Source organism: Oryzias latipes, chromosome 10 (genome assembly GCF_053564925.1).
Source record: "Oryzias latipes strain Hd-rR chromosome 10, Olatipes_Hd-rR_3.1".
Classification (NCBI taxonomy): domain Eukaryota; kingdom Metazoa; phylum Chordata; class Actinopteri; order Beloniformes; family Adrianichthyidae; genus Oryzias; species Oryzias latipes.
Window position 1 is genome coordinate 25597558 of NC_136246.1, and position 24905 is coordinate 25622462.

At 42.0% G+C, this 24905-nt stretch overlaps 1 protein-coding gene across 1 annotated transcript in view; it reads left to right on the forward strand.

Annotated features, from left to right (window-relative positions):
- The first annotated feature begins 8673 nt into the window (after positions 1-8673).
- The window catches only part of efnb1 (ephrin-B1), a 62452-nt gene continuing 46220 nt past the window's right edge, over positions 8674-24905 (forward strand). Inside the window, exon 1 of the mRNA XM_004073539.5 lies at positions 8674-9758. Coding sequence (XP_004073587.1) covers positions 9643-9758 — 116 coding nt within the window. The 5' untranslated portion in view covers positions 8674-9642. The remainder of the gene's footprint in view (positions 9759-24905) is intronic.

Genomic DNA, 24905 nt, shown 5'->3' on the forward strand with positions numbered 1-24905 from the left:
CTACTTGTTACAGTTCCAATCTCACTTAAGAAGAGGCAGCTCTTGCTCAGTTCAGAGGGAGAAAGCAATGAGTCAGATCCTTTGCTCCAATTATAGCTGCATCCTGCAGTTTGCTCTCTAAAGCACACAACCTCAAATGACACAGGAGCAGAGATGGCGAATGGAAGCCGTGCTGTTCACGTAGCAGCCAAAGAAATGCACGCAGGCAACTGACTGCATAATAAAATCACTAGGGGTTTAACGATGAATAAATTTTTATTCCTACGATCCAACCGGATGAATCCGCCTAAAGCAAATTGTTGATAGAATTGACCTGTACCATCTTAAAATTGTTTTGAAATTGAAATGAATTGATTATGTTGATATGGGAAATACCATTTAGACCCAGCCACGGTAGGTTTATTTTACTACAATGACCAAGTGCCATCACAGTGGACGACAATATTCCATTTGTATGTTTTTGATGTGGAAAATCAACAGGGGGCTGAACTTAATGAAACCAAAATGTGAATAGATTTGCCATTATTACTTTTTTGGTTGTTTTTTGTTGTTTACACTTGACTATCCTGCAAGAAATACAAGAAATCTGGAAAAACCTGCACTGATCAGTGCCCAGGTATTTATGTCTGAGTCACACTGGTCGAAATTTTGGCTTAAGATGTCCTGCATCCATTTTTGGACTTTAGTGAATCCATTTGTTCCAAGTTAACCAACATCGACTATGAATCATGTCTTCAACCACAAATATTGATATGAATCGGATTCTTGTAAAAATGAATCCTTACACCCTGAAAAATCACCCACAAATCTGAGCATGAGCTTGTTGACTATCACACCACTGGGGGACTGTTAGAAGAGGGGGGTTGATCTCACAGAGGTCGCTTTGAAGTTTCTTTTCAGGTTTTTGTCCCATTCAGGCCACTGGCAGCAGACATCTCTACTTGGGGTTTTTGCCCCTCCCACCACGACGCCGTCTCCCCTCACACTCACCCATGCACGCACGCACACACCACAAAAAGCAAGGCAGGCACGTCCACAGGTCCTGTCCATCACGCGGGCCTTAATTAGAGCCGATTCGAAGGCACCCCCTTTTGTACCCTTCTCACTCTTCTCTTTCTTCAATCCCCCCTCCCACCCCTCACTCATTTTGCTCTGTTTCACCCGCTCCCACCCTCCCATTCCTCACTCTCCCCCTAACCTTTTTCTTCCACTTTTGTTGCCCTCCTTTTTCTTGGCGGGGAGCGGGGCACCTCTCCAGACGGTTTCTTCTTTATACCATAAGCCCCCTTCTTTCCAAAACGCCAGAGTCTGCAGGCTGAGTGTGACCTAATGTTTGACAGACAAGTAGCCCTGCAGAAAAGACTTATCTATCAGAGGCTTGTAATTCTATTAGAATAGACAGAACACCTCCCCCAGGCCAGCATTTGGCATATTCTCTCCATCAGTTTAGCTCTTTTCTAAATCCTCTGGGCTATAGGCCTACAAAATGCTAACAAATAACTGCAGTGAGTTAATAACTTATGCATGTGTGTGTCTGGATGCTTGCCTTGACTTTTTTACCTTTTTATCCCCCTTTTTTTTTTTGGGTGTAAGTACAATACTTCTTCTTGAGGCCGTGTCACAGAGCCACTGTACATTTTGCACATTTTCCACTTATAACGTTTCGGTCATTCGTGATACATGCGTGATATACGTAATTCATAAGTGTTTTTTGTTGTGTGTTTGTCATTCAGCTGAGCTGTTCAAAATTTTTGGTCGGCTATTTAAATCTTACACAATTTTGCCTGATTTTTGTGAGATACTTGTGCAAATTTGTGCCTTTTCGTGACCGATCCACGTATGTCTAATGAACTTTTCACGCATGTACCACCGATGTATGATTTTTATATCCTGTATATGGTGCACAAATCATGTTAAAATGACGTTATTGACGCACAATTCACTAATGAATTGCATATAAACAGTGCAATAATCATGCATGGTTCGTGTTCCACACATGTTCTTGGCGTGGTTTAGCTGATGGCTAAGACCACACAGTGGTTTTAATGTGGTTCATTCATGATACATTGTGAAAATTTCACATGCTTACCCCAACCTTTCTCACTTTTTCCACGTATATTTACTTATGACCAATTTTCATCCGTGGGATATACGCTAAATGTACATAGTTGCTGGCTGTGTGACACGGCCTTAACATTTCGCTGTTATGTGGATGATACTGCTATAATGAAACCAGCAAATGACTAAGAGGAAAACAGAAGGGCGTTGGAAGGGGAAATGGGATGTTAGCTGGAGATGATGGCGGTTTGTTTAGTACAGATTGTTATTCTTCTTTAATCATTGCTTTCCTGTCAGTTCTGATGGCTGAGATGGGTTAAAACAACAAAACAAAAAAAAAGGAGATGGAGCTGAGAAAGCGTATGGGAGGAAAACGTCTGGACAGCAATCAAGTGTGTCACAAACAGGAAATGTAAGTCTGCTGATGCCCCAGCTGTTATGTTTGGCTTTGCTGCTGGTGCTGTTAAATCAAAGCAGCGTGAGCAGCTCATACAACAACCTTCAAGCACAAGCGTCTGAAAATAGTCCGTTTACATTAGCGCAATTTTCCCATTGCTTCAGTGTTTGGAGTGAATACGTGTTGTTTGCGTTTTTGGCCTCCCGCTTCCTTCAACTCTGATTTTTACTGCGCGTGAGGCGGATAGGGAATGTGCGCCGCTAAGTGCTTGTGCGTGTCTGTGAGGATGTGTTGTCTCAGTGGTTAATGGCTGTTCAATATTGATCACAGCTGGAACATCCGTGTCATATGCCCGTAGTGCTCTCCAGATAACTGTGGTTAACCGCTTGACCCCCTGCATGCCAAAAGGGGGATCCGACCCCACCTGGATCTATCGCCCAGGCTGCGGCCTGATGTCCCACGGGCCTACAGAGGCCGTGGCCCTTTGTTTCTCAGTCTGACCTGTAGATAACAGATGTGTCATGAAGCCACAGCGGAGGGACATGTGCCAGACTTCATTAAATGGAGATGAAAAGCTAAGAGGAAAGTTCTCTGTTATTTGTTTTCACTGTGAGGTTGCTGGGCTGACCACAGGCTGACAGTACTTCAACTAGAAAGGTTGATGTCATGGTTTGTTTCAGTGTAAATAAAAGACTTTAAAAGTACCATTTCCTCAGAAACAGAGTTCATCTGGGATGTTTAAAGAAATAACCACAGAAATTGTTCTGTTACGCAGCTTTTGAGAGCTGTGAGGTTGGGGAATAAACTCAAGACAAATGGGATTTGAACTTTTACCATGCAAAAGGTCTTCTAGAATCATTTCAAGACATTTTTTCCCCCTTTTTCTCTGAATTTGTCCGCATTTCTCATCTAGTCATATAATGTCTATTGATTCTATTGATTAAGAATGAAGAACCCCTAAAGTCTGTTAGAAAAAGGCAATGAATTCGCACCCAATTTCGTTCATACGGTCTGCAGTAACACAACTTTTAAATGAGCCAAATGTAACAAAATGTACAAAAAAGTCTGTATATGTTTAAAATAAACGTATTAAAGGGAAAAGAATTTTGTCTTATCTATTATTCCTTTTTTTAGACCAAAATTCTTGTCTCTGCGGAGACCAATTTGACTCTACAAGAACAGAACAAAAACAAAAATTTGGACAAGTTTCTTTGACACACCCAAAACTGAGTATGGAATTTTTTTTCTGCAGATTACAAATTAAACATTGGTGAAGTTTGTGATTATTGAAATTGTACTTGGCATATCTTTGGAATGAACATTAAACACAATTTTTGAAACTAAGATTATTCTTAGACTTTCTTAGAGAGATTTGGTTTCTTATTCTCTTAAACTGATGTTGAATTTAGTTTGTTAAGATTTTGCAGTGCGACTTGTGCTGCAACGTTCCAAGAGAAAAAGGGAAACAGCTCTTCTCTTACTAAATATAGACTTCAGCTGTACCATGTTTGCAAACCAGAACAAGGAGTTTCTACCACTCTAATGGTTGTTTAATGATAAACCCACAGCATCTTTTCAGATGGGAAATGTTGACACGATTGCTTTAAAGACTACATTAGAGCTCATTTAGAAATCTACTGCAGCTGTCAATAGGAATTTCAGTTCAGAGTTTGTGTCCACACTGCTTCACACAATTATAGTTCAGCAAAGTGGGATGCTTTCAATGGTGGAAATGAGTCATAATCTAAGAAAACGCTAAAAGTTTTAAAACAACGGCTCATCTGTGTGGTCTAAGCCATCAGCTAAAAGACAGACTGGACCTAAGATGAAGCGCTGCAGACAAAAAAAACCAGTGTGAAGAGTAAACAACTTCTTTGCAGTGATGGACCATGAACTTCAGCTTGAAAATAAGTTTCAAGACCCACTCTGATGGTGTTTTTGGTGTTTTATTCTAATTGTTGTAAAGCAGGTGAAAAAAGGGCTGTTTATTTGTGTCGCAGAAAAAAATGCATGGATGGAACCACTTTCAGATGAATAGATATGTTTTCCCCGTCTTAGCTGACGTCTGGCTCAAAACTGTACTGATGGATAGCTCCAACATTGCTTATCTTTTTTTAATGCACGTCTAATGTTAGGGTCAGGGGGGCTGTAAGCTAGTGGGAGAGCAGTTAAACAAAGAGCTCTCACCAACAGGGGGGAAAAGGGTGCGGTTGTTCCGTGCCAACTGCCCACAACTCAGAGATGAATTTCTAATGAACTACTGCCGCTCTATGTCCTAGAAATAAACACAGGCTTTGGGGTTTTGGCTAGAATACACATGATCGTAATTAAAAGAGCACTGGGATCGCTTTTAAAATAGATCATAAGATGATTGGAGTGAAAGCAGAAGGATTAAAGCTTGTAGTTAAAACAGTTTAGACCAATGAATAAACAGTAAAAATCCAACTAGAAAAACAAAATAATTTATGGGTAAACAAGTCAGCTACATGTACACCCATATAGGTTTACTATTAAAAAAATAATGGTTTCAAATTTGTTGATGCCACCATTTTTACTGATCTCACTGAGCGGTAACTCCTGCTGACATTTGTGGTTCCCTGAATCTGAAACCTGATGCTGCCTGCCTTGATAGCTCCTGAAGGATGACATTTTTGGCTGTTGCTCTGAAAAAGGTTGACAACTACTGGATGGACTAGAATTTGCTGCTCCAGACTTCCTCGTGTTGGACTGACACCACTGTGACTATGCCATGTGCCACACTTCCACTTCCTTTTCCTCTCGTTGTAGATTGCTGAGAAACGTGGACGTCCACCTCGGGATGACAGGCGGAAACTGTGCCAGTGTTAAGCAAAAAATTCAGATTAATAAACAGTATTTCTAGTCATCTAAAACACTTTTTGTGTCATGTCATAGATTGAATCATCTGATCCTTTCAACAAGAATCGTGAATAGGCCTCTTTCCGTTCTGAATCACCTGAATAGTGTTGTGTTTCTGTGGTTTCAAAGTGCAAAGCGGCTATTTATAGAGCCACCCATGTGCATTAACATGTTGATCTCTCATTCTTTTACTGTTTCAAAGGTGAAAATGAAAACTCGCATCATGGTGTGACTGAACATGCTCTGTGTGCTCCTTTGTCCTTACATGCACTGAGAATTAATGCTAAAAGCTGCAGCTCAGTGCAGTGTTGTGGTCGCTCCATCTGTCACACAAGTATCTCTAATCCACTTTTACTGTATGTTTGTTGTTCTGGTGCATGTGTAGTACTGCAAATTCAATAGGAAAGATTAGTTTCCAATGATTTCAAAGCAAATCTCTTTGGAAAATTGCATGCAGTTGATGTGCAAATAGAAAAGGACCGCTGTTTTGTTTGTTCTGCTGCATTCTTGCTGGTGACATAACATTGGCTCCCCCCGTTTCAATGCATTCATCAAAGGCATCTGAAGAGTTCACAGCAGGTCTGTGTTTATTTTTTTTTACCTGTGGCATAGTCATCTACAGATGAGTTTTCAGAAATTCCCGATGTCATTGGAGCACCACAACAAACCGGTTGGTGTTTACACCTAAAGCAAAAGTATTTAACCCTTAGAGACATAATTAGAGCACTTAAAAACCTTCCAGAAAAGATTATGTTTGTTCAAATCCATGTATCTTTTTGGCAATTTCTATGGAAAAGAGTTGCATTGGTCATTGTATCCTTTTTTGGAGCATGAAACATTTCCATTAAACGTGAAACGGTTAAACAAGATGGATTTTTCTTTAAATTTAATGTCACTTTGTTGCATCACTGCACCATAGGCACATGAAATAATTGCCCACAGATTCAAAGCACTGAGTTTTGGCTTGATAATCAATGTTTCTTGTGGAGATCTGACACTTTTCTCTTTTTTTTTCTTCTAACACAGTCTGCATCTTTTTAAGTGGCTTAATCATAGCTTTGATCATCCCAAACCTTCACATGCTTTCACTGAATTTGTTTCTCATTTGTTTCATAGTTGACTTCATCTTGTGACTAGAACGATTATTCTAAATCAGGACGATTTTCTGGATAAAGTCATATGACGTGTGTTTAAACCTATGTGTGCAAATTATGGGTGAAAAAGAAAATCGACAAGGAATTTTCAGAGTAGTTGTGGTTCGAATAATTCTGTCAGCTGACAGAAAGAGTCATGAAACCATCAGAAAACATGATGGGTATGCTTCTAATCAGCTTTCCTTATTATTACAAATGATTCTATTGGTTAACATCAAAAAACTTCAAATTGTCATTTTTGGATAGAATTAATAGACTCAAAAAACATTTATTACCTATCAGGCAAAGAAAATAAAGCATTTTAAAAGCCATGACATTTGTATTTTTATACTGTTGTATTGGTTTTATTATTGTCTTTTTTCCCCTTATAATTCTTAGTGCAACTTAACACTATTGCCATATTTAATTTGCTGTACTCCTTGTATGATGACATAAAGGCATTCTATTCTATTCTCCATAATTTAATTCAGAGCCACTCAAATGAAAATCGTGTTTTTGGTGTTTTTAACATGTTATTGTAGCATTTTTCTTATGCTGGATGGCATATTTAAAGAAAATTAAGATTCAAATTGTGTTTCTGATTATTTATTTATTCAGATTGTTGTGAATCAGGAGCAGACAAAAAAAAGCTCTTTGAAAACACTATTAGGTGAGACATAAAATCTAAAATCAGCAAGCAGGTCACAAGCCCCCCTGCGCTGCTCCATTCCGATGCCTCCACTTGCAGACAAATAGATCCATGCATGTCTTTGTTTTCCTCGTCTGAGCTTGAAGCTGGATCAAAACCTTGATGCTGGATAGTACCAATATTTCTCGCCATTTGTGTTGCACCGGTAATGTTAGGTTGGGGTTGTGAGGGGCTGTAAGCGAGCAGGGTTAATGGGAAATGAAAGAAGGCTTACTCTGCGTCAACCGTCCCGCCTGTTGCTCTGCAGAAACTACATCCTAGAAAGCAACACAGTTTATTTATTTTACCTAAATATGGCATAATCATAATTAAAAGACCACTGGGAATGCTTTTTAAAAAAGATTAAATTCCACAAGAAACTATGGAAAATCATTGTAGATCCACAGGGAGCCAGGAGTTCTAGTTTTAGAAATATATTTACGCATTTAAAAAAACAACAATTTATTGGAGCAACAGAATGCTTTTATCAAAACATTTTAATTGCAAATATATTGGAAGGAGCCTGAACATGTTGACCTATTTATGCATCTAAGGTTTAGAGATCCGTAGCTTCTCATGAAAAACACACTTCCAGAATGAACAGTTCTAGCATTTAACAGGCTGAGAACTCACTCATCGTGTGTTCAGATTATTATAGAACCTGTCAACGCACAATAGAGTTTAATAAAAAACAAATGTAAAAAACACGAGACCTGTCTTCTCTGTTGCAGAGCCTCCCCTGTGGCCCTACGTGGCCCACCGTTAGGGGGCAGCATTGGTTGCATAAATGCATTGAAATGAAGCGAACCTCTCACACATACATGCAGACAAAGGGGGCACAGACATGGACATGATCAATTATATGTCAAGCATTTCTTCCTCAATGAATGAATGGCCCAGTGACTATAGGCTACCTACCGTCCATTGTGTATTGACACTGGAGACGAAGTTCTCATGCAGTTCATTATCCAGCGAGAGGACAAGCAGAAAGAGATCCAAAGAGCCCATTAATCATCATTCCTTTCAGACAGGACCAAATCAGGAGCAATCAAAAAAATAACAGACACGGTAACTCTATACAGTAAACATTTTATGTTACAAGCAGCTTTGTTTGAAAAGAGGAATTGCCCAGGAGTTTGGTCATTTATGCCAAAAATGTAAATCACAGTTTTATTGGAGGGTTATGATGTGTAATTGGTTTATAATGCCCATGAACAGTCAAGTCCTAGATTTAAAGACGTCAAAGTTTTGCTCCTGTAATCACCTTCATGCCAGGAGACTATCCTATTCCTGTTCCTCTCCATAGTATGACAAATAACTCCAAAGTCCACTTCAATCTGGGTCGATGCCTCGGCCCGAGGTAAGGAGGAATGTGTGAGTGTGTGTGTGAATGGGGGGGGGGGGGGTGAACCCAACAAGACCCCCACCTTCCTACTCCTCCTCATCCCCCCGCCTTCCTCCCCGTCTCTCTCCACCCCTGTCCCCTGAAAAGCTTAAGCTTCCTGCTTCCAAGTTCGGACAGAGCGCGCTGATTGGCCGTTGCGCGCACAGTGGGCTGTTCCCACGCGCCCCTCCTTTCCCGGCTCGGCTCGGGTTACAGTTGAGCTCAAGCTGTTGCACACACACGCACAAACACACACATCGAAGTGAGTGTTTCGGAACCGGTTTTTTTTTAAATATATATTTTCTTTTTTGGAGAACAAAAAAGCGCACCGGCATGGAAATATTGGAGAACTGAATTCGAGCCACCTCGAGGAGTGCCGAGCAGCTCCGATCCTCCTGCAACACTTTTTGAGCCCCACAAACGAGAGGACGCGCACGGCGTTTACGCACAGCATTCCCTGAGCCGGGGCTGGAGGATACCCGGCTGGAGCGCACACGGACCGGGTTGACAACCTGGAGGGATACTTACAATAGAAACGCAAGTCCTGTGAAGAAGAATAGCGCAGGGAGGAGGAGTGAAAGATAACACTGGAATGAAGAGGACCTCGAGATTCCTGGCGTGCTGCGGAGTTGTGACTGATGGATGAATGTGGTCATCTGTAGGCTATAAACGGCGACAGGTACAGAACCCATCAGGGGAGCCTTGACAAAGACGCGGCGCTGAGCGTCACCAGCAGCCGCAGCGCCAGATTTCGTCCCCCAAAAACTCTCCGATTGGCTCAATTTTCCTGATCCGATTGAGTTTTCCCCACAGGGTGAAGGAAAAAGGTCGCGGGGGACTGCTTTTTTGTCTCAGCCAGCCACAGGTCATTCAGGACACTCGGGGCTACTCTCCTCCAGAACCTGCGCACAGATCAGTCAAGCAAGGACACGGGGTCTGGAGGAAATTCTAAAGAAGTCGCTTATTGGGACATGTATCTGATATCGACCTCGCATGCTCCCGACTGATCGCAGCTCACCTTCCCACCGGCCGAACCTCACATAAAGGCTGCCAAGCGCGCTGTCCCACGTCGCTTCTGAGTTCTCGGCTCTTCACATTTATCAGAATGGCGGGACTCGCTTGTTGGAAATATTACCTTTGGATCTTTATTTTAATGTGCAGGTCGGGGCTGCCTTCAGCCAAAACGCTGGAGACCATCATTTGGAGCTCACAGAATCCCAAGTAAGTCTCCTATTTTCATTGAACAAGCAACTCTTTCATGTGTGTGCGTAATGGAGCTGGCAGTGGCGGAAAAAGTTGTGCGTAAAATCTTGTCTCAATGTGGCAACCACGCACAAAATGGGCATAATTTATGTGGTTTTAAATTGTGAGTCCTGCACCCCGGAGATTTGTGTTGATTTATCTGCCAGCAGGGAATTTCCCAACACCAAAGTCTCACAGTAAGTAAAGGCTCATACAACACAGGAGATGCCTTAGTTTAATCCCAATAATGGATGTTTAATTATAGTAATTTTTGGCTATATTACACGCACCTTTTTATTTCCAAACCTGTGGCAAAATCTGCCTTGGAGTTGATCAACTATTTCCGCACAGAATGCAAAAAAGAAAAAGAAAAAAACAAACAAAAAAACAACTAGTGTGTCGAAGCTTTAAACAGTTTCTTTATCTTTGAGGTGTGTCTCCAATAAGCTTTTTATGCGCCACATAAGCAAGGGTCACTTTGCATCGGTGGTTTCCCAATTTAGGATTTTGTCTGGTCACAAAAAGTGCAAATTAATGTTATTAATGTGCAAATTAATGTAAATTAGAAACTTGGAAATAAAAAAAAAGTTAAATACATTCATTTAATAAAAAATAAAAAGATCCTGGATGACAGATTATTTCTTTTTTCAAATGAAAACAATTTCCCCAAAGCAGCTGATGTCTTTCTTCCCCCTCAGAATTAATTATACTACCACAAAGTCAAGCAAAGTGAACCTTGATAATACTTTAGTGCTCTGGAAACAATTACCACCCTCTCAGGCTTACATTTGTGTGACTCTGGAATGCCTTTAAGAAAAAAAAGTAGTGGGAAACAAACTGAGAGCATCAATATAGAAGGAGCTGACCTTCATTTGAGCTTCCAGCACCGAAGGGACTTGGAGAGCAGCTTGGCCAGCTTCTAACTAGAACCAACTCATTCAAGTGAATCCATGATTTATCCCCCAAATGTCAGATGTCATAGGAGCTCCTTGTGCAGTCAGCTAGTATGAGTATTGCTGCCATGTTCATTGGAGTGTGTGTGTGTGTGGCCCTAATCATAAGCCCATAACCCATCAGTTTTTATTTGAGCATGGCTGCAGAGGTTGTGGAACAATACGCATCATCAGACATACACATATTTACCTGCACAAAACCAGCGCCTTTGTTTGACTTGAAAAAGAGCAGAAAAGGAAGGAAGACATTTATTGATTGATGATGTCACCTGGAGAGAATGTCTCAGAAGCCTACCAAGCTGCTTTGGAGTGGATCGCCGGGATCATTCCTCCATCTGTTTCTCCTCTTTTTTCCTGTAAAAATCCCCACGCCGGCTGAATATTTCATAAAGTTCACAGCGGAACAATTTCGCTCTCTGCAAAGTGTTCTCACAAGCTAATTATCTCACCGCTGTGCTCTCTGAAAACAATTGCTGATTATCTCTGTGTGGTGAGCACGACAATATCAAAGGACAAACCTGTTTTTCTTGAGGAGTATCAGTCTGCTGCCAGGCAGTAAAGGTGGAGCAGCAATGCAGAATCATTTACTGTTTGCTGTTATAAGCTCCATCCGTGTCTTCACCCACATTGTGATCAGAGGAAAAGAGGCCCATAGAAATGTACAGAAAGTTAGCCGGCGACTTATCTAGATTTACGATGTCTCACTTCCTGTTCCTGCTTTGGGGAGCAATGCTGCCGCGGCTAATAAATTAATCCGGCCCTCTGTTTGCACAGTGTACCACATGCACACAAAGTCTAACAATACCAGCACCTCCCCGCAGGCCACGAGTTATGAGGCAAAGTATGGGAACGCAGCAGGTTAGGGCCACTGCGCTGTGCATTCGTGTGTCCTTTCTTTCCTAATGTGCAGTTGCATGTGCCGGGTGCTCCATACATTCCTGCTGTTATGGATTTTCCTGTGAAGATGTATTCGCTCCCCATCCTACGTTATCAATAACTGGGGTTTGCTTAATTGATTTCCTCCCAGCATGCTTGAACAGGCGGCATACATCATCACTGTAGGGCTGGCTTGAAAAGAAAAACAACGTGAGGAAACATCCTCGAGTCTCAGTTTGGCTGCAGGGTGCACAAGACCTTTTTGATATTTAAGTCGAGGACGGATGAGGGAATTGGTGATTCCGATGGAGAACTCCGGGCTGTGTCAACATTCCCAGCCTGGAAAAGAACGGCCTAACATTTGATGAGAGCAAATCGGATTAGCTCTCATTTAGCTGAGTGGGATTACCCCAGAAAATGTCACTTTGTTATGACTAATCACATGCCATCGTTTTGGATGAAGCTCAAACAGCGACGTACAGACAAACTACAGTGTAAACACTGACCCTAGTGTCCTCTGGAAATGCAGCCGTGATGCCAATTTAATGATAATCTGACAAGGTAGCTGTGAGTGTTTTCCTGCACGCCCTCTCCCCCTCTTCTGCTAATATTTGCCTCCTGACCTGCAGCTTCCACAGCCTGTTTGCAGCAGATCAGGAGACAAACAAGGTAGCAATGGAAAACATACTCGGACACCTCAGCACAGCAATGTAAGAGCAGCAGGCTGGCCAAGAGTCTGCTGCACTCGATCTGAACTCTCTCAGCTTTGGAAAGAGTTTGCAGACTTTTTTTTTTGGCATCTACCAGAGTTTTAAAGAAAAAGAAAAAACATAATAAAAAGAGGCGTTTCTGTTGATTATAGTCAACTAAATTTCTGTTGCTCTGGCTCTCTACTTATTTTGCCTTCTGTTGACCCGATCGGTCTGGCCGGCATTGTACAGTTTTGGTTTATATCACGCATCAGCGAGTCTGAGATTAAGCTGAACTTGATTGCTGGTCTGATATTTCTCAATGTGTTTACTTTTCCCCCCAAACCAGAAAAATAATATTGTGTCATTTTTTTAATGGTATTTTGACATTATCGTTAGTCATTTTCCCCCCCTGGATCATTTTACTTAACATTTACATTTTCCCCAATAGTCACTTTAGGGCAAATTTTTTGTTTCCTAGAAAAAAAGGCTTCTTTCATTAAGTCTTTTAAGGAGCTGCTGTTAAAGCAAACATTTTAAACGTTTGTTCCCAGGCACTTACAAACTTTTAACTGCTCACAAATTAAGGTGACGACTCTCAAATGTGACAGGGAGCTTTTTAAAAAAACAAACCTGAAACCACCAAAACCTGTCGAACAAGAGCCAGATGAAACTCGGAGACCTGATGAAAAACAGGATTTGATTGAAAGTCCAGTGGACTCTTTGAGTACAGGGCGCTTCTGAAAGAGGTCAGAGGCCTGTCGCGTCCCGCTGTGCGTCCCCCGTTTTCCTAACCTTCTGTCCCGTTGCCTCCCAGTTTCCCCTCTTCCTCCACCCTTCAGGCTGCGACCGTGTGTCCCTGATAGAGATCTCATTACACGAAGAGAGAACTTCAGAGCCTGAGCACCACTCTGGCAGGACCAGGGAGGGCTGACCAATACTGCTGCGAAGCAACTGGCAACCCTCAGTCCTTGTAAAAGCGCCCTGTGTTTCACCAAAAGGACAGCTGCGCTTGCCTCTGTGTATGTGTGCGCGCACAATCAGTGTTGTTTCAGCAGTGTGTAACGACAGATTCTTCATTTGGTTATCTGCACCAGGCACCTGGCCCCAGAAAAGAGGGAAGGGGAGCAATGACTTCAGGGTATTTCAAAGGAAAGAATGCCCCTAGTCTTCAACCGTTTTTCCCCCCAGTTTTTGTGGCGTTACATGTAAAAAAAAAAAAAAAAAAAAGCTTGAGGCAAGTGAAGTTAACAGTTTTTTTCTTCTTCGTGTGGTTAAGTTTGTGCATGTTCAAGTTTTTAACTTTTGCTCGTGACTCACTTGATTTTTCTTCTAAGACGTTATAGCAGACATCAGTGGAATGCAGTGAATCATGAGGAGGCCGGGTGAGAGCTGTGGGTATTAGTTTAGTTAAACCGCTGAATAAAATCCCAACAAAGGTTTGTTAGATACCAAAACAAACACTTGTGCCGTCCAGCTGAAGCTCTACTACGACGACACATTTTGTAACATGTTCATGCTTTAATATACCCCGAACTTATTTCTGGCCTTAGTGAATCGTGGGCTGGTATTGTGTAATTAATCCAAGAGTTATATTTAAGGATGACTCATCACTCTGATACAACAATTTTGTGCAATAGAAAGTAATAGTAAAACCCTGTTTCTCCTAAAGATGGGAACGTTTCCCCTCAAAAAAAGTAATAAAAAGGGGCGATTTAAAAAAAAAAGTTATTCTGATGTTGCTAAGCACTACAGTGTATAATATCAAACAAAAACCTGATTGGTTGTTAGGTGCATGATAAAAACACAACACAAAAGTTTCCTAGACGAAACCAAAACTTCAGCTTGGGAAACTGCAATTATGATAGCTAATGATTGTATCACGTTTAATAGCCTCATAGGTTAATTCGACGAAACACGCATGAAAAAAAATAAAAATAAAAGAAATATACATAATTACCTCTCACAGCCTCAGAGAAAAATATTTACTTTATCTTTAATTTGAATACCATTAGTTTGAAGTGACCCCTTCATGCCTTCATACATAGGCGTGCCAGTTCCTGGGCTCGTTGTGTCTGCAGTGAGTCATGACAAATAGTGCACACGAATCTTATTACGCAACAATTTTGAAAGTAAAAACACATTAATTTAGGTTTTAATTCAGCCGAAACAATCACAAATTATTGGATTTTTTCTCCTCATCCTGTGCAGTAATTAAATGTCATTATGTACTAAAATAAATTACAGATAAATATTAGTTTTTTTTGTTTAAATTATGGCAACTCTGGGGCTTCTGGAAGTGATTCAGAGCTTGGGAGTTTGTGTCGTTAAGCCATTGTTCTTTGTCCCGCCACAGTGGAGCATTAAGGAAGTGTTAGGAGCGTGCCAGTGTGCCCCTGTGAGAGTGCTGAGGGCCGAGTGGCGGATGAGTGTGGAGTGGCTGAACAGTGGCTGCCTCACAAGCAGTTAGCGACCCGGCTTCATTAGACGGGGGTCTGGCTGACAGCAACCAGGAAGTTCCCATCAGCTCCAGAGGCACAGGCGCTGCTGCTGGAAACCTTCCCTGTGGATTTCTTCTCTCCTCCTCACCTCCCATCGCCTGCTCGTTTAGCTGAATTAAGAAAAAAAAAGAAAAAAAAGAAAAGTGGAGTAACAGGAAGTAGAGAACAAAGTTGAATGGGTAAAGTCTGCCTTTTGTTTGCCTTCTTGGGTCTTTTTAAATGAAAGCGGTTGAAAATAAGGGGATTAAACATAGGAGGAAAGAAGAGCTAATGTGGAGCGCTGAAATTCAACCACACATCATTTCAGTTCAGCATGGAGCTCCTAGATTACTTCCATGTGTCAGTGCAAGGGAGACTGAGCTGGAGGAGAGAAGAAAGGAGGACAGGCTGGGAGAAGTTCAGCAACAGAAAAGCTAGTAGACCCGGATTGGTGGAGATCAGTGGCGGTTTTGGACACTGGAACAGATCTATGTGACAGCCATCTCTAAAACCATTACCTCTGCGGCTTCGACTCGGGGAACTCGTAACCTCCTCCTGCGGACTGACCTCATAGACTTAACTCTTTCTCACAGAACCCCTCTGTGCAGACGAGGCAGACCTCATCGGATGCCAGCCCCAAACCAGCGGGCAGGCAACATTTACAGCCAGCTGCACTGGAGCAACTTTAAGACGTCAGGAGTTGTCACTGGTATACAAGCAGCCAGGGATCTGTTTCCCCCAGTTTGTTACACTCCAAAGACTTCTGTGGGGAGGTTTGAATTAGGGTACCAGTGCTTCCAGGGAGGAAATGACAGATTCCTACAAATAATGACAAAAATGTGTGGCACAAAGCAGGAAGGGAATGTTTATTGACAAATAAAACGGGTGAAAGTGTTGAGGTGTGAGTTTAAATGAAAGCGCAACAGTTTACTTTTAGTTAAAAGAAAAAAAACAACTTTAAAACATGAATTTTATGAGTTTACTTTAAATATGGAAAGTTGGTTTTGAAAAATCAACTCTTTGTAGAAACTTCTTTTTCTACATACATACATATTTTTAAGTGTATTTAGCTAAAGTTATATTTTCTTGGACTTCATGCATGTAAACTACAATATTCACATTTTTAGTGATTTTACAATGATTTTTTTGAAAAGTTTGACTGAAAAAAAAAGGAAAAAGCAACAAGTATAATTTGCAATTTTGCAAGTCATTATTTATATATTTTTAATTTAAGCTATGTAATTTAAGCTCTAATATGAAAAAATAACTAAGTTTGTGATGTTTTCACTATAAAAAATGAGGTTCAAGAGTTGCATCAGGTTTTGAAATATTAGTACCGGTAAGTTAAATTAGAAAGTAAGTCATTGAAAAAATAAAGTTGGATTTAGAAATGGTGTATTTCAAACAATCAAACAATTAAATAAATGAAACCGACAAAGCAACAGAAATATACATCTATCTACCTCTTATATATGCTTTCTGACAAATTGAAGCCATTAAATATTAAGTTTGTCAAAATGAGATGAATTAACTGCACCCCTGTTTTGCTTTACCTAACTTTTTTTTTTAATTTAACATAAATTATTAATATCCGGTTCTTAACTTCTGATCAGTTAGTTATTCTTTACCAACACAAATTCATATCATAAAAATAAATTAATAGTATTAATATAATCTGTTGCTTCTCTTCTAAAATGAAATAAAATAAAAAATTGAATACATTTTCCTAATTCGTTTGGGACTATTTTCATTAGATTCGGCTCATTGAGCCAATAGAGAGTTTAATTTTACAACAAACAAAGTTTGACCAAAGTGGATGAAGCCTAATATGTCTGAGCCAGGTCCGGCCATGTCATTAACGATCATCATACTGCCTTTTGTTCAGCGCTATGAGTACACTAATGGAGTGACAGGGTAATTGAATCGAGTGGAAGGATAATAGAATGATAGAATGATAAAGTAAAAGAATGGTGTGGTTGTAGTCAGCTTTTCCCAGGGGATGCCCTCCGTAAGTGTGTCAGCGTGGCAGATGGGCGGTCTGTAACAACCCCCTCCCCCATGTTAATTATAAAGCATCATAATCCATCTATGGCATACAGAGGCAGGACATGGAGAATATTAAGGGGAGCGTGGAAATGGCACAGTGTTTAATCCTCGGGACTTTGTTACTGTTAGTTTCCTGAGGCTCTGAACAAAAAAAAAAAACTACTCATTTCACTGTTAATCTAGTTCAAGTATTCCCTTTCTTATTCTGTCTGTCTGTCTCTGCAAATCTTCAAAAGTTAATGTGAAGTTTTATCTGTTTTTTTTTTCTTTTTTGTTATTTTCCACTCGAGTCATTCGTTTCCCACCATGCCCACAGGCAAGACAGACAGCCCGCGAAGCATTTGTGTGTGTTTTTGCGTGCCTCTGTTAACCCATTCTGCCAAGTTTCGGCTGAGCCTTTTCTAAGCAAACTCCCAGCAGGATCTCTGTCTCTCTTGTGCTGGTGAGAGAAGCTAGAAGAAAAGGCCTGTGGGACTCCCGCTGCTCCCAGGCTCGGCCTCGGCTCCTCCGCCCGCAAAGGCCGGGCCTGGGATTTGGTGCTCGCAAGGGCTCTGTGTGGTAGCTGTGACTGACGCTTCAATCGCCTCTCCCCGGGACGCCCCATGCAACCCTACATTCCCTGTCACACCTCGGAAACGGGGGGGGGGGAAAGACAATTACACACATATTCAGCAGCCTCACACTCCCAGTCTGTCAACAGTCCTGCAGCTCTGATGCATACCCGTTTACCAAAGCTTTAAAAACATTAGTAAAGTTTCCTGTGTTTTGAACAACTTGCAAATTAGTTTAGCTGTCTGAAAAGCCTGTCTGGAATTCCAACATGGAGTTAAAGTCGCTGGTGTTTATTTAATTCTTTCCAAGTTGTCCTTTCCCAAAGTAAACAGTGCACTCAGCTATTTCCTCTCAATTTCCCTTGATATTTGAAAAATTGAGGTAATGGATAAAGATTTGAGCCTCAAAGTGCAGTTAATGCCATCACGTATGGATTGTCAGTAAATTGAGTTTGTCCCCGGACTGTTGGAGCAGGGGGCTCGTACGCCAACAGAATTTAGGTCTCTTAATTGAATTATTTTGATTGCTGACTTGATTGATGGAGTCATTCGTGGAGCGTTTTCCGTGCGTTTTTGTCCGACTAATTCCTCTTCCAACAGAGCCAGCCGTAACAGACAGATACAATAGGAACCTGCAATCAATCACATCTGCTACCCGGAGCATTTTGTATGGGGAGAAATGTGCCTGCCATCAGGTCCGAGTTCCACAATCCATAGAGACAACGAAAAACCAACATGACATCAGATAGTAAAAATGCTCTGAAGTCTAATCTTCCCATAATGCCATGCTAAAACCCACAGAGACCTATGGTAGAGAGGACTGCATTTTTTTTCTTCTTTTTTTAACGCTTCAGTGCTGCTCCTCCCCCCGCGGCCTTTGGCATCTGTGCATGTGTGTTTGTGCGTGTGTCCTCACATGTTTGGATGAGAAGAAGAATTCAGGAGTGAATGGAGATGTCACTGTCAGACTTTGGCCTCCACATGAGTCTGCTCCAGAAGGGCCGTATTGGCAGCTCATGTGTGCACGCTGAGTGAGACAGCCTGTCGGGGGTCCGCCGGCTCCCCCCGCCTCACCTCCCTGCAGCCGTGCTTGGAGCTCGGCAGGACACAGGTCTATATTTCATCCTTTTCATACGATGGAGGCCGTTTCATCTGCCACACACATGTTTCCCATTAGATGTGTGTTTATTCTCCCACATGAAGTGCTCAGCCGTGGAAGCCTCTCATCTCCCCGATATTGGAAATAGCGGTGAAGGTCTGCTAAAGCAAACACAATATTCGAAAACCTCTCAGCTCTCTTTATGAACTATGCAGAGAATGAGTAAGAAAGCGCTGCATTGACTTGTTTTAATGAGTTACTGAGATGGTTTTGCCTCTCATAAGGCTCAGCAGTGTGATATTTCACACTGTGATTTTAACCCACTAATCTTAATATCTTAATATGGTGCTCTTTCCACATTCTGCTGTCTCAACTTTAATTTTCCCCGCTGCACTGAAAACTTTTACTACTTTTTGCTGTTCTCCTCATCTGTCTCTCAAGCCCCCCCCCCCCCCCCCCCACTGTGAAACATGACAGGCCCGAACCTCCACCACATCACTCCTCTTTTCTTCTCCGCTGTCTGCAAGATGAAAGCCTTTCTTTGCAGACAAACCTTTGTGAATCATTTCTGCACACCGAGCCCGAGCTTGCGTCGCTGCTTTTAGTAGGTCTGTTTGCTGCATTTTCTGATTTATTTATACACTGATGATTGTTGCACCTCACGCCTGTCAAGAAATTCATTCCGAGCTTTGCATGTGCCTTATGCGGGCTCCAAATCTGATTTGAAATATGCATAGGTGCATGAATTTATTTATTGTGGAGAAGTCCCCTGTACATCCTGGAGAGTCTCATTTCCCGAGGTGGTCTTACTCTGGAATGGGGTGGCGTGATTTTTGAAAGTGCCCAACATGCCACCTCCAAATAGAGCGACTGGTGCACCTCTCTCTCCGTGGAATGATGGAGGCAGGGGAAATGATTTGGCTCCTAGTGGAGGACTGGGCCAGTCGCTTCAAAGCAGCGTGCTTAGTGAAGCTTTAACCAGCCATCTTCCTGCATTAGATGTGCGTCCTGTGATGAGCCTTTGAAGGGTTCCAGCAGTTCCGGCCTGAAAATTGCACGCACGTTGCATGGATGCTGGGATTCACAGCGCCGAATAAGACTTCGGCGGTTCCATCAGGATCAGTTAAAAGCAGGAGAAACGTGTTTGGCTGAAAGCAGCAATGTGACAAGGCAACAGCTGCTGTGTCACTTTAGGGTGTACACAGTATAAGTTATTAGGAATGTGTGTTGTGCAACAGCTCAGGAGTCAGCTGTGGTTGGCTTGTGCAGATTATGAGTGGAGTGTGCATTACAGATGGCAGTAATAATGATCAGATAGCCCCTGTAATGGAGATGGCCCAGTTTGTAATGGCTTCCTAAAACAACACATGGAGCATCTTTTACGAGGCCACAATCCCCCCCTGTTATCACAGAGCAAACCGTGCGAATGAGAATCCCGTCAAACGAGCTATTTATTAGCATCACACACACTTCATTTCAATACAGGCAGCCTGCGTCTATGCCTGAGCTCCACTTGTTAAAAACAAGTGTTATCAGAGGAGACGCAGACTCCCGCTACACCAGTTAGGCCGTCCTCCCCTTCTACATTCACTGTTAATGAACCTAATGATGTGTGTCTCCGTGATTGCATCAGTCAATATGCTGTTCAATATGGGTTTTAGAAACCCACTGACAGCTTAAGCATGTCCGCCTGGATAAGATCTCCCTTCTAAGGGAGGATAGAAAGAGCAACTAATTTGTCTTGGATTTGATGGGACATGTGTAGCTGTCTCTGACAATCATGAGAAGAGATTGTAAGCAGAGAATAGACTTGTCACTCACATTTTTCTGATAAGACTTCTTTTAAATACACAGGAGGCAGCTTTGTATTAAAAACACTTACTTATATTATGGAGCCCCGCTGTTTGATGTAGTCTGTTGTCTGTCATTTTTTTCCCCTTTTTTATTATTTCATTACAGATTTAGGGGCTGACTTGCAGTCTTAATTCAAATCATATGGGACACTGCTCAGTATAACACAAAGTAGAGGCATTTAACTTTGTACTTTGACAGAGGAAATGAAATAACCTGATGCGCCTGTTCATCTCTGCACTTTGTTCATTTGCCTCCTGTCACATTTCTTCTTAGCGCTGCTCTGGGTGCTTAAACCCCACATACTTTTCTCTGCTAAAGTTTCTTTCTTCAGCTAAAAAAAATAGACGCAGATCTCCGTGACACAGATAAAAAGCACTTTCTTTTATAAACCACACAGCCTTTGATTGATCTGTCCCACGGTCTTGATCCTTGGGCTTGCCTGATTAAACCTATCCATCAGTTTCTCTTATCAGCGTCCTAACAGATCGACTGCAGGACACCAAACTAAAACCCCCTGTATTGTTGCTACACAGAAAAGTCAAAGGCTAAGGACGTGGAGGGGAGAGGTTTACCAGAACTCCTCTCTTCAAGGCCCTGAGAACAAAGCACAGAAATCCCCACTTTGTTATTCTAAAGACATATCCTCTGTACAGAAATAAAGCTTTATAGATAAGCGTCCTGCATACTATTGGTCCACACACACCAGCATTTTTTCTGTTGTGGATGTTGGTATGATCTTTAAATGAGGTCAAGCAGTGGCACTGCAGATTATGACAAGTGTTTCCTTTCGGGAGAGAAATTATCAAGCAATGCTTTCTGTTCGCAGAATGTCAACTCCCCACCAGCAACGTGACCCTTTCTCCCCCCGGTTGCAACTTGTGCAGACATCGGCTAGATAATGACATCTCTTTTGCTGACAGGCTGTCATTCACATGCTAACGCAAGAGCATCGACGCACACACCCACGCTGAAAAGCACGTGTGTTAGCGTGAAAGTAGGGGCAGAGGAACACGCTCTCCGTTATGAATCATCTCTGCGATTTGCAAGTCAAATAGCCAGTTTCATAAGATGGGCCTGTTATTTTCTCAAATAAATTTAAGATGCTCGTCTCCTGGGTGACTAGTTAAAGCAAATCCATCAAGGCTACTAAAAACATGCTTGATTGCATGTCACTTTGCTATCATTTATCAACAAACATCTATTACCACTGAGGTTGTCAAATGGGTGCGCGAAAAGTCTACAAATGGGCTTTTAAGAGTCAAAAACGTTGACTTTAAGGCGTTTTAGCTTATCTCACAGTCCTTAAACACATTAGCGTATGACTCAAGGGAGAAGAATCCTTCTGTATCATAACATTTATGGTGGTTAGGGATCGTATCGATGTCCATGTCAAATGAGCACCACCACGCAACATAATGCAACATGATATCTGATAGAGCCAACGTTTACTGCTTCCTATCTTATCAAGATGCGTTCATGCAGAGTTTACACAGTGATGTTGAAAAAATATGGTTTATTGGAGTCCTGTTGCAACATGCTCCACAGAAGCAGGTGTAGACCTGCAAGCCCGCCTACTTGCAGCTCGTAATGTCTAAAGGATGTGGGGGTGAGTTTCCCCAAATGCAAGGCGGATGAAGTTGCCTGCGCGGTCCATTCATTAACCTGCTATCCAGCTAATCTCCAGGATAATTCATTTAGCTCTCCAAGAGCCCCTGTGTTTTAATATCCTCTCTGTGCTGTCGCTCATGGGATGTAGTAGGATCGTAGCCATGGCGATGACTGTGTCATTATTTTGCAGCCAGATGAGTGATATCCCAGAGGGCTCTGACTGAGTTGTCCAGGCCAGTTGAGAGGACTGATTAGAATTGCAAATGGCCGCCAAGTGTTGTGTTTATTGTGTGTCTCAATATTGGAGACAATCAGGCGAATCAAAGCCCTCAGCTGGAGGGATGGGGCTGAGGCATTGTGGGCCTCTCTGGTTGGCACCGCATTCTCTCCGTGCTCGCTGCCTCCCCTACTTCCCCTGCTCTCGTGTTTTCTTCTTCCTGCCTCGCTCCGCGTCCACTCGGCCGTGTGTAGATGTCCTGAAGTAGGCGAAAGCAGCTGGAGAAGCAGGGAGACACTAAATCTAGTGCACTCAATCATATGTAGTGTGGCAGACCTCTCACACAGCTGAGAAACATTAAACACGCTTTATGATAATGAAGGTGCTGGCATAAATATCCGAGGTTGACGGTTTAAATGTTGGATGTCTTGTATGTTTGGTCATGATGCACATTTGTTATTGATTTCCCAGCTTGTTGATTTGTTGCGAAACCAAGTTTTTCAACTTGAGAAGTAGTCCCTCTCAGTTCATATATGAGAGTTTAAGAATAATTGTGCAATTGTGCTGTCAGGTGCTGTAAATGGAGCCTGTGCTGGCTGTGTGCCAAGCTTCTGACGACTGACTGACAAGATTGGAGTGTAAAGTGCCCTAAACACACATTTCCCCCTAAAATCACTTCTGAATTGTTCATCCTCCACGATTGGCCATTACCCCAATATTGACTCAATGTTTGCACAAGACTCTGCAAAATCCATCTGAAAGCCATCCAGTGCTGTTCTGAGAGACAGGAAGCCAGCATTTTAGCCCTGCATGTAATTCACTCTGTCACTTGTACACAGGGAGGCCTATCTTCTCTTGTTTCGCTACTGTTGGCTTTAAAATAACGCGTGTGTGTGTATAACGTGCATGCACATCCTGCTGGTGTGTGTGTGTTTGTGTGTTTGAGCACCCAGGCGTGGATATGTCCCTGTTCGAACACCGGATAATTCCTCAGGTCGTACATACTCCTCATATTGCAGCGCATGACCAGTCACAACAGGCATTTGTGAGGCCCAGGTATGGGCATGCTCAGTGAGCAGGTATGGCTACAGAGGAGTGACTGTTTAAACTTTATTTTACGAATATGTAACATATTTGCACATATTTCTTTTCCAACTTTTATCGCTGCAAGCAAAATGGAAAAACGAAAATTATAAGGAAAGTGTCCACATCCCTCAGACCAATGGTGCGTTTTTTTACTGTGATTGCTTAAGTTGCACTCCGATCACCTTTTGATCTTCTGTAAAAGCGTTCCCTGTGGTCTTTTATTTATGACTTTGCCATTTTCCAAAAAAGAAAAAAAACGGGGTCATTTTCTAGGACAAAGCTTCTGCAGAGTGGCAGGAGTTCATTAGGAATTTGCCTCTTAGTTGTGAGTGGTTCTGTTGCCACAGAGCAACCCCGCCCCCTTTCCCCTTCCCCATTACTTATAGCTCTACGTTTTCCGCTAGTTTGCAGCCCCTCACAACCCAAATCTAGACGCTCTAGATCAGGGGTGTCCAAACCTTTTGCAAAGAGGGCCAGATTTGATGATGGAAATGTGTGAGCGCCAACAATTAAGCCTGAGATTCTTTGAATTACTTTAATAGCAATACAATTAAATTAACATATTAATTAACATTTTATTGCAATGACATACTTTTCATTTCTTCTCATAGAACAAACACATCTAAATATATTTTGACCAAAATCAGTCAATTTTTTGCACAGTTTATTCCCAGTTAGCTTGTTGTAGATAGCCTGTCTCATCTGGCAGTGTCTCTAAACGGTGAAAGTGAAAATGTAATTTAGCCAGCCACAATCAAGAAATCGTACACACTTTTTTAGAAAGTGCTGGGGAAAGCATATTATTGATTTTATAAAAGAAAATTGCGGGCCATGTGAAATTACCCCCCCTGCCCACACACACACACACACACACACATGGCCCAGAGTTTGGACATGCCTGCTCTAGATCTAGTCGATCTAGTCGAGTGGATGCATCAGAATAGAGCGGTGCAGGGAACTTGTGCACCACCCTGCATATTTTTACATCACAAGTAGTATACGCTCTTTTACAAACATCTTTTTTTTATCTGCATCTTATTCACAAGAAATTTTTCTTCTTAATATATGCCTTCAAAAAAAATGCCACAAATTATGTTAAAAACACCAAAAGTGCCCTGTGACAGACTGGTGACCTGTCCAGGGTGTCCCCTGCCTACGCCCGTAAGTGGCCAGGATAGGCTCCGGCAGCCCCGTGACCCCGTAAGGGACTAAACGGAAGAAGATGAATGAATGAATGAATGAACTCCCAAAAGCATAATTTTTATCTGAGTGGGTTCGTAAGTGATGTGAAGGCCAGTCATTATAATGATACTAATTTTCCTGACATGATATGATTAATATTTTCCTGCCTTGAAATGCAGCATTCTGATTATGTGAGAGGCAGACACTTTTGGTCTCATTTTACAGCACAGTGTGCCATGCAGTTGGACAAGCACTTGTTGGGAGATGCAAGGCTCTGAGTGTCTGTAAGAAGAAGAAAGAGAATGTGATAGAAGCAGTCTGCGTCAGACAGTCAACATTGTTGCCTGTTTAAAAGAAAGAAAGGGTTCATGGAGTGACATGTCATCAGCTCTTTGACTTTCCCAGTTTCCCTCAGGAAGTCGTTTCTTCAACATTACAGATGAAAAAATATAAGCAGGAATGCCACAAAAATAAATAAAAAGAAT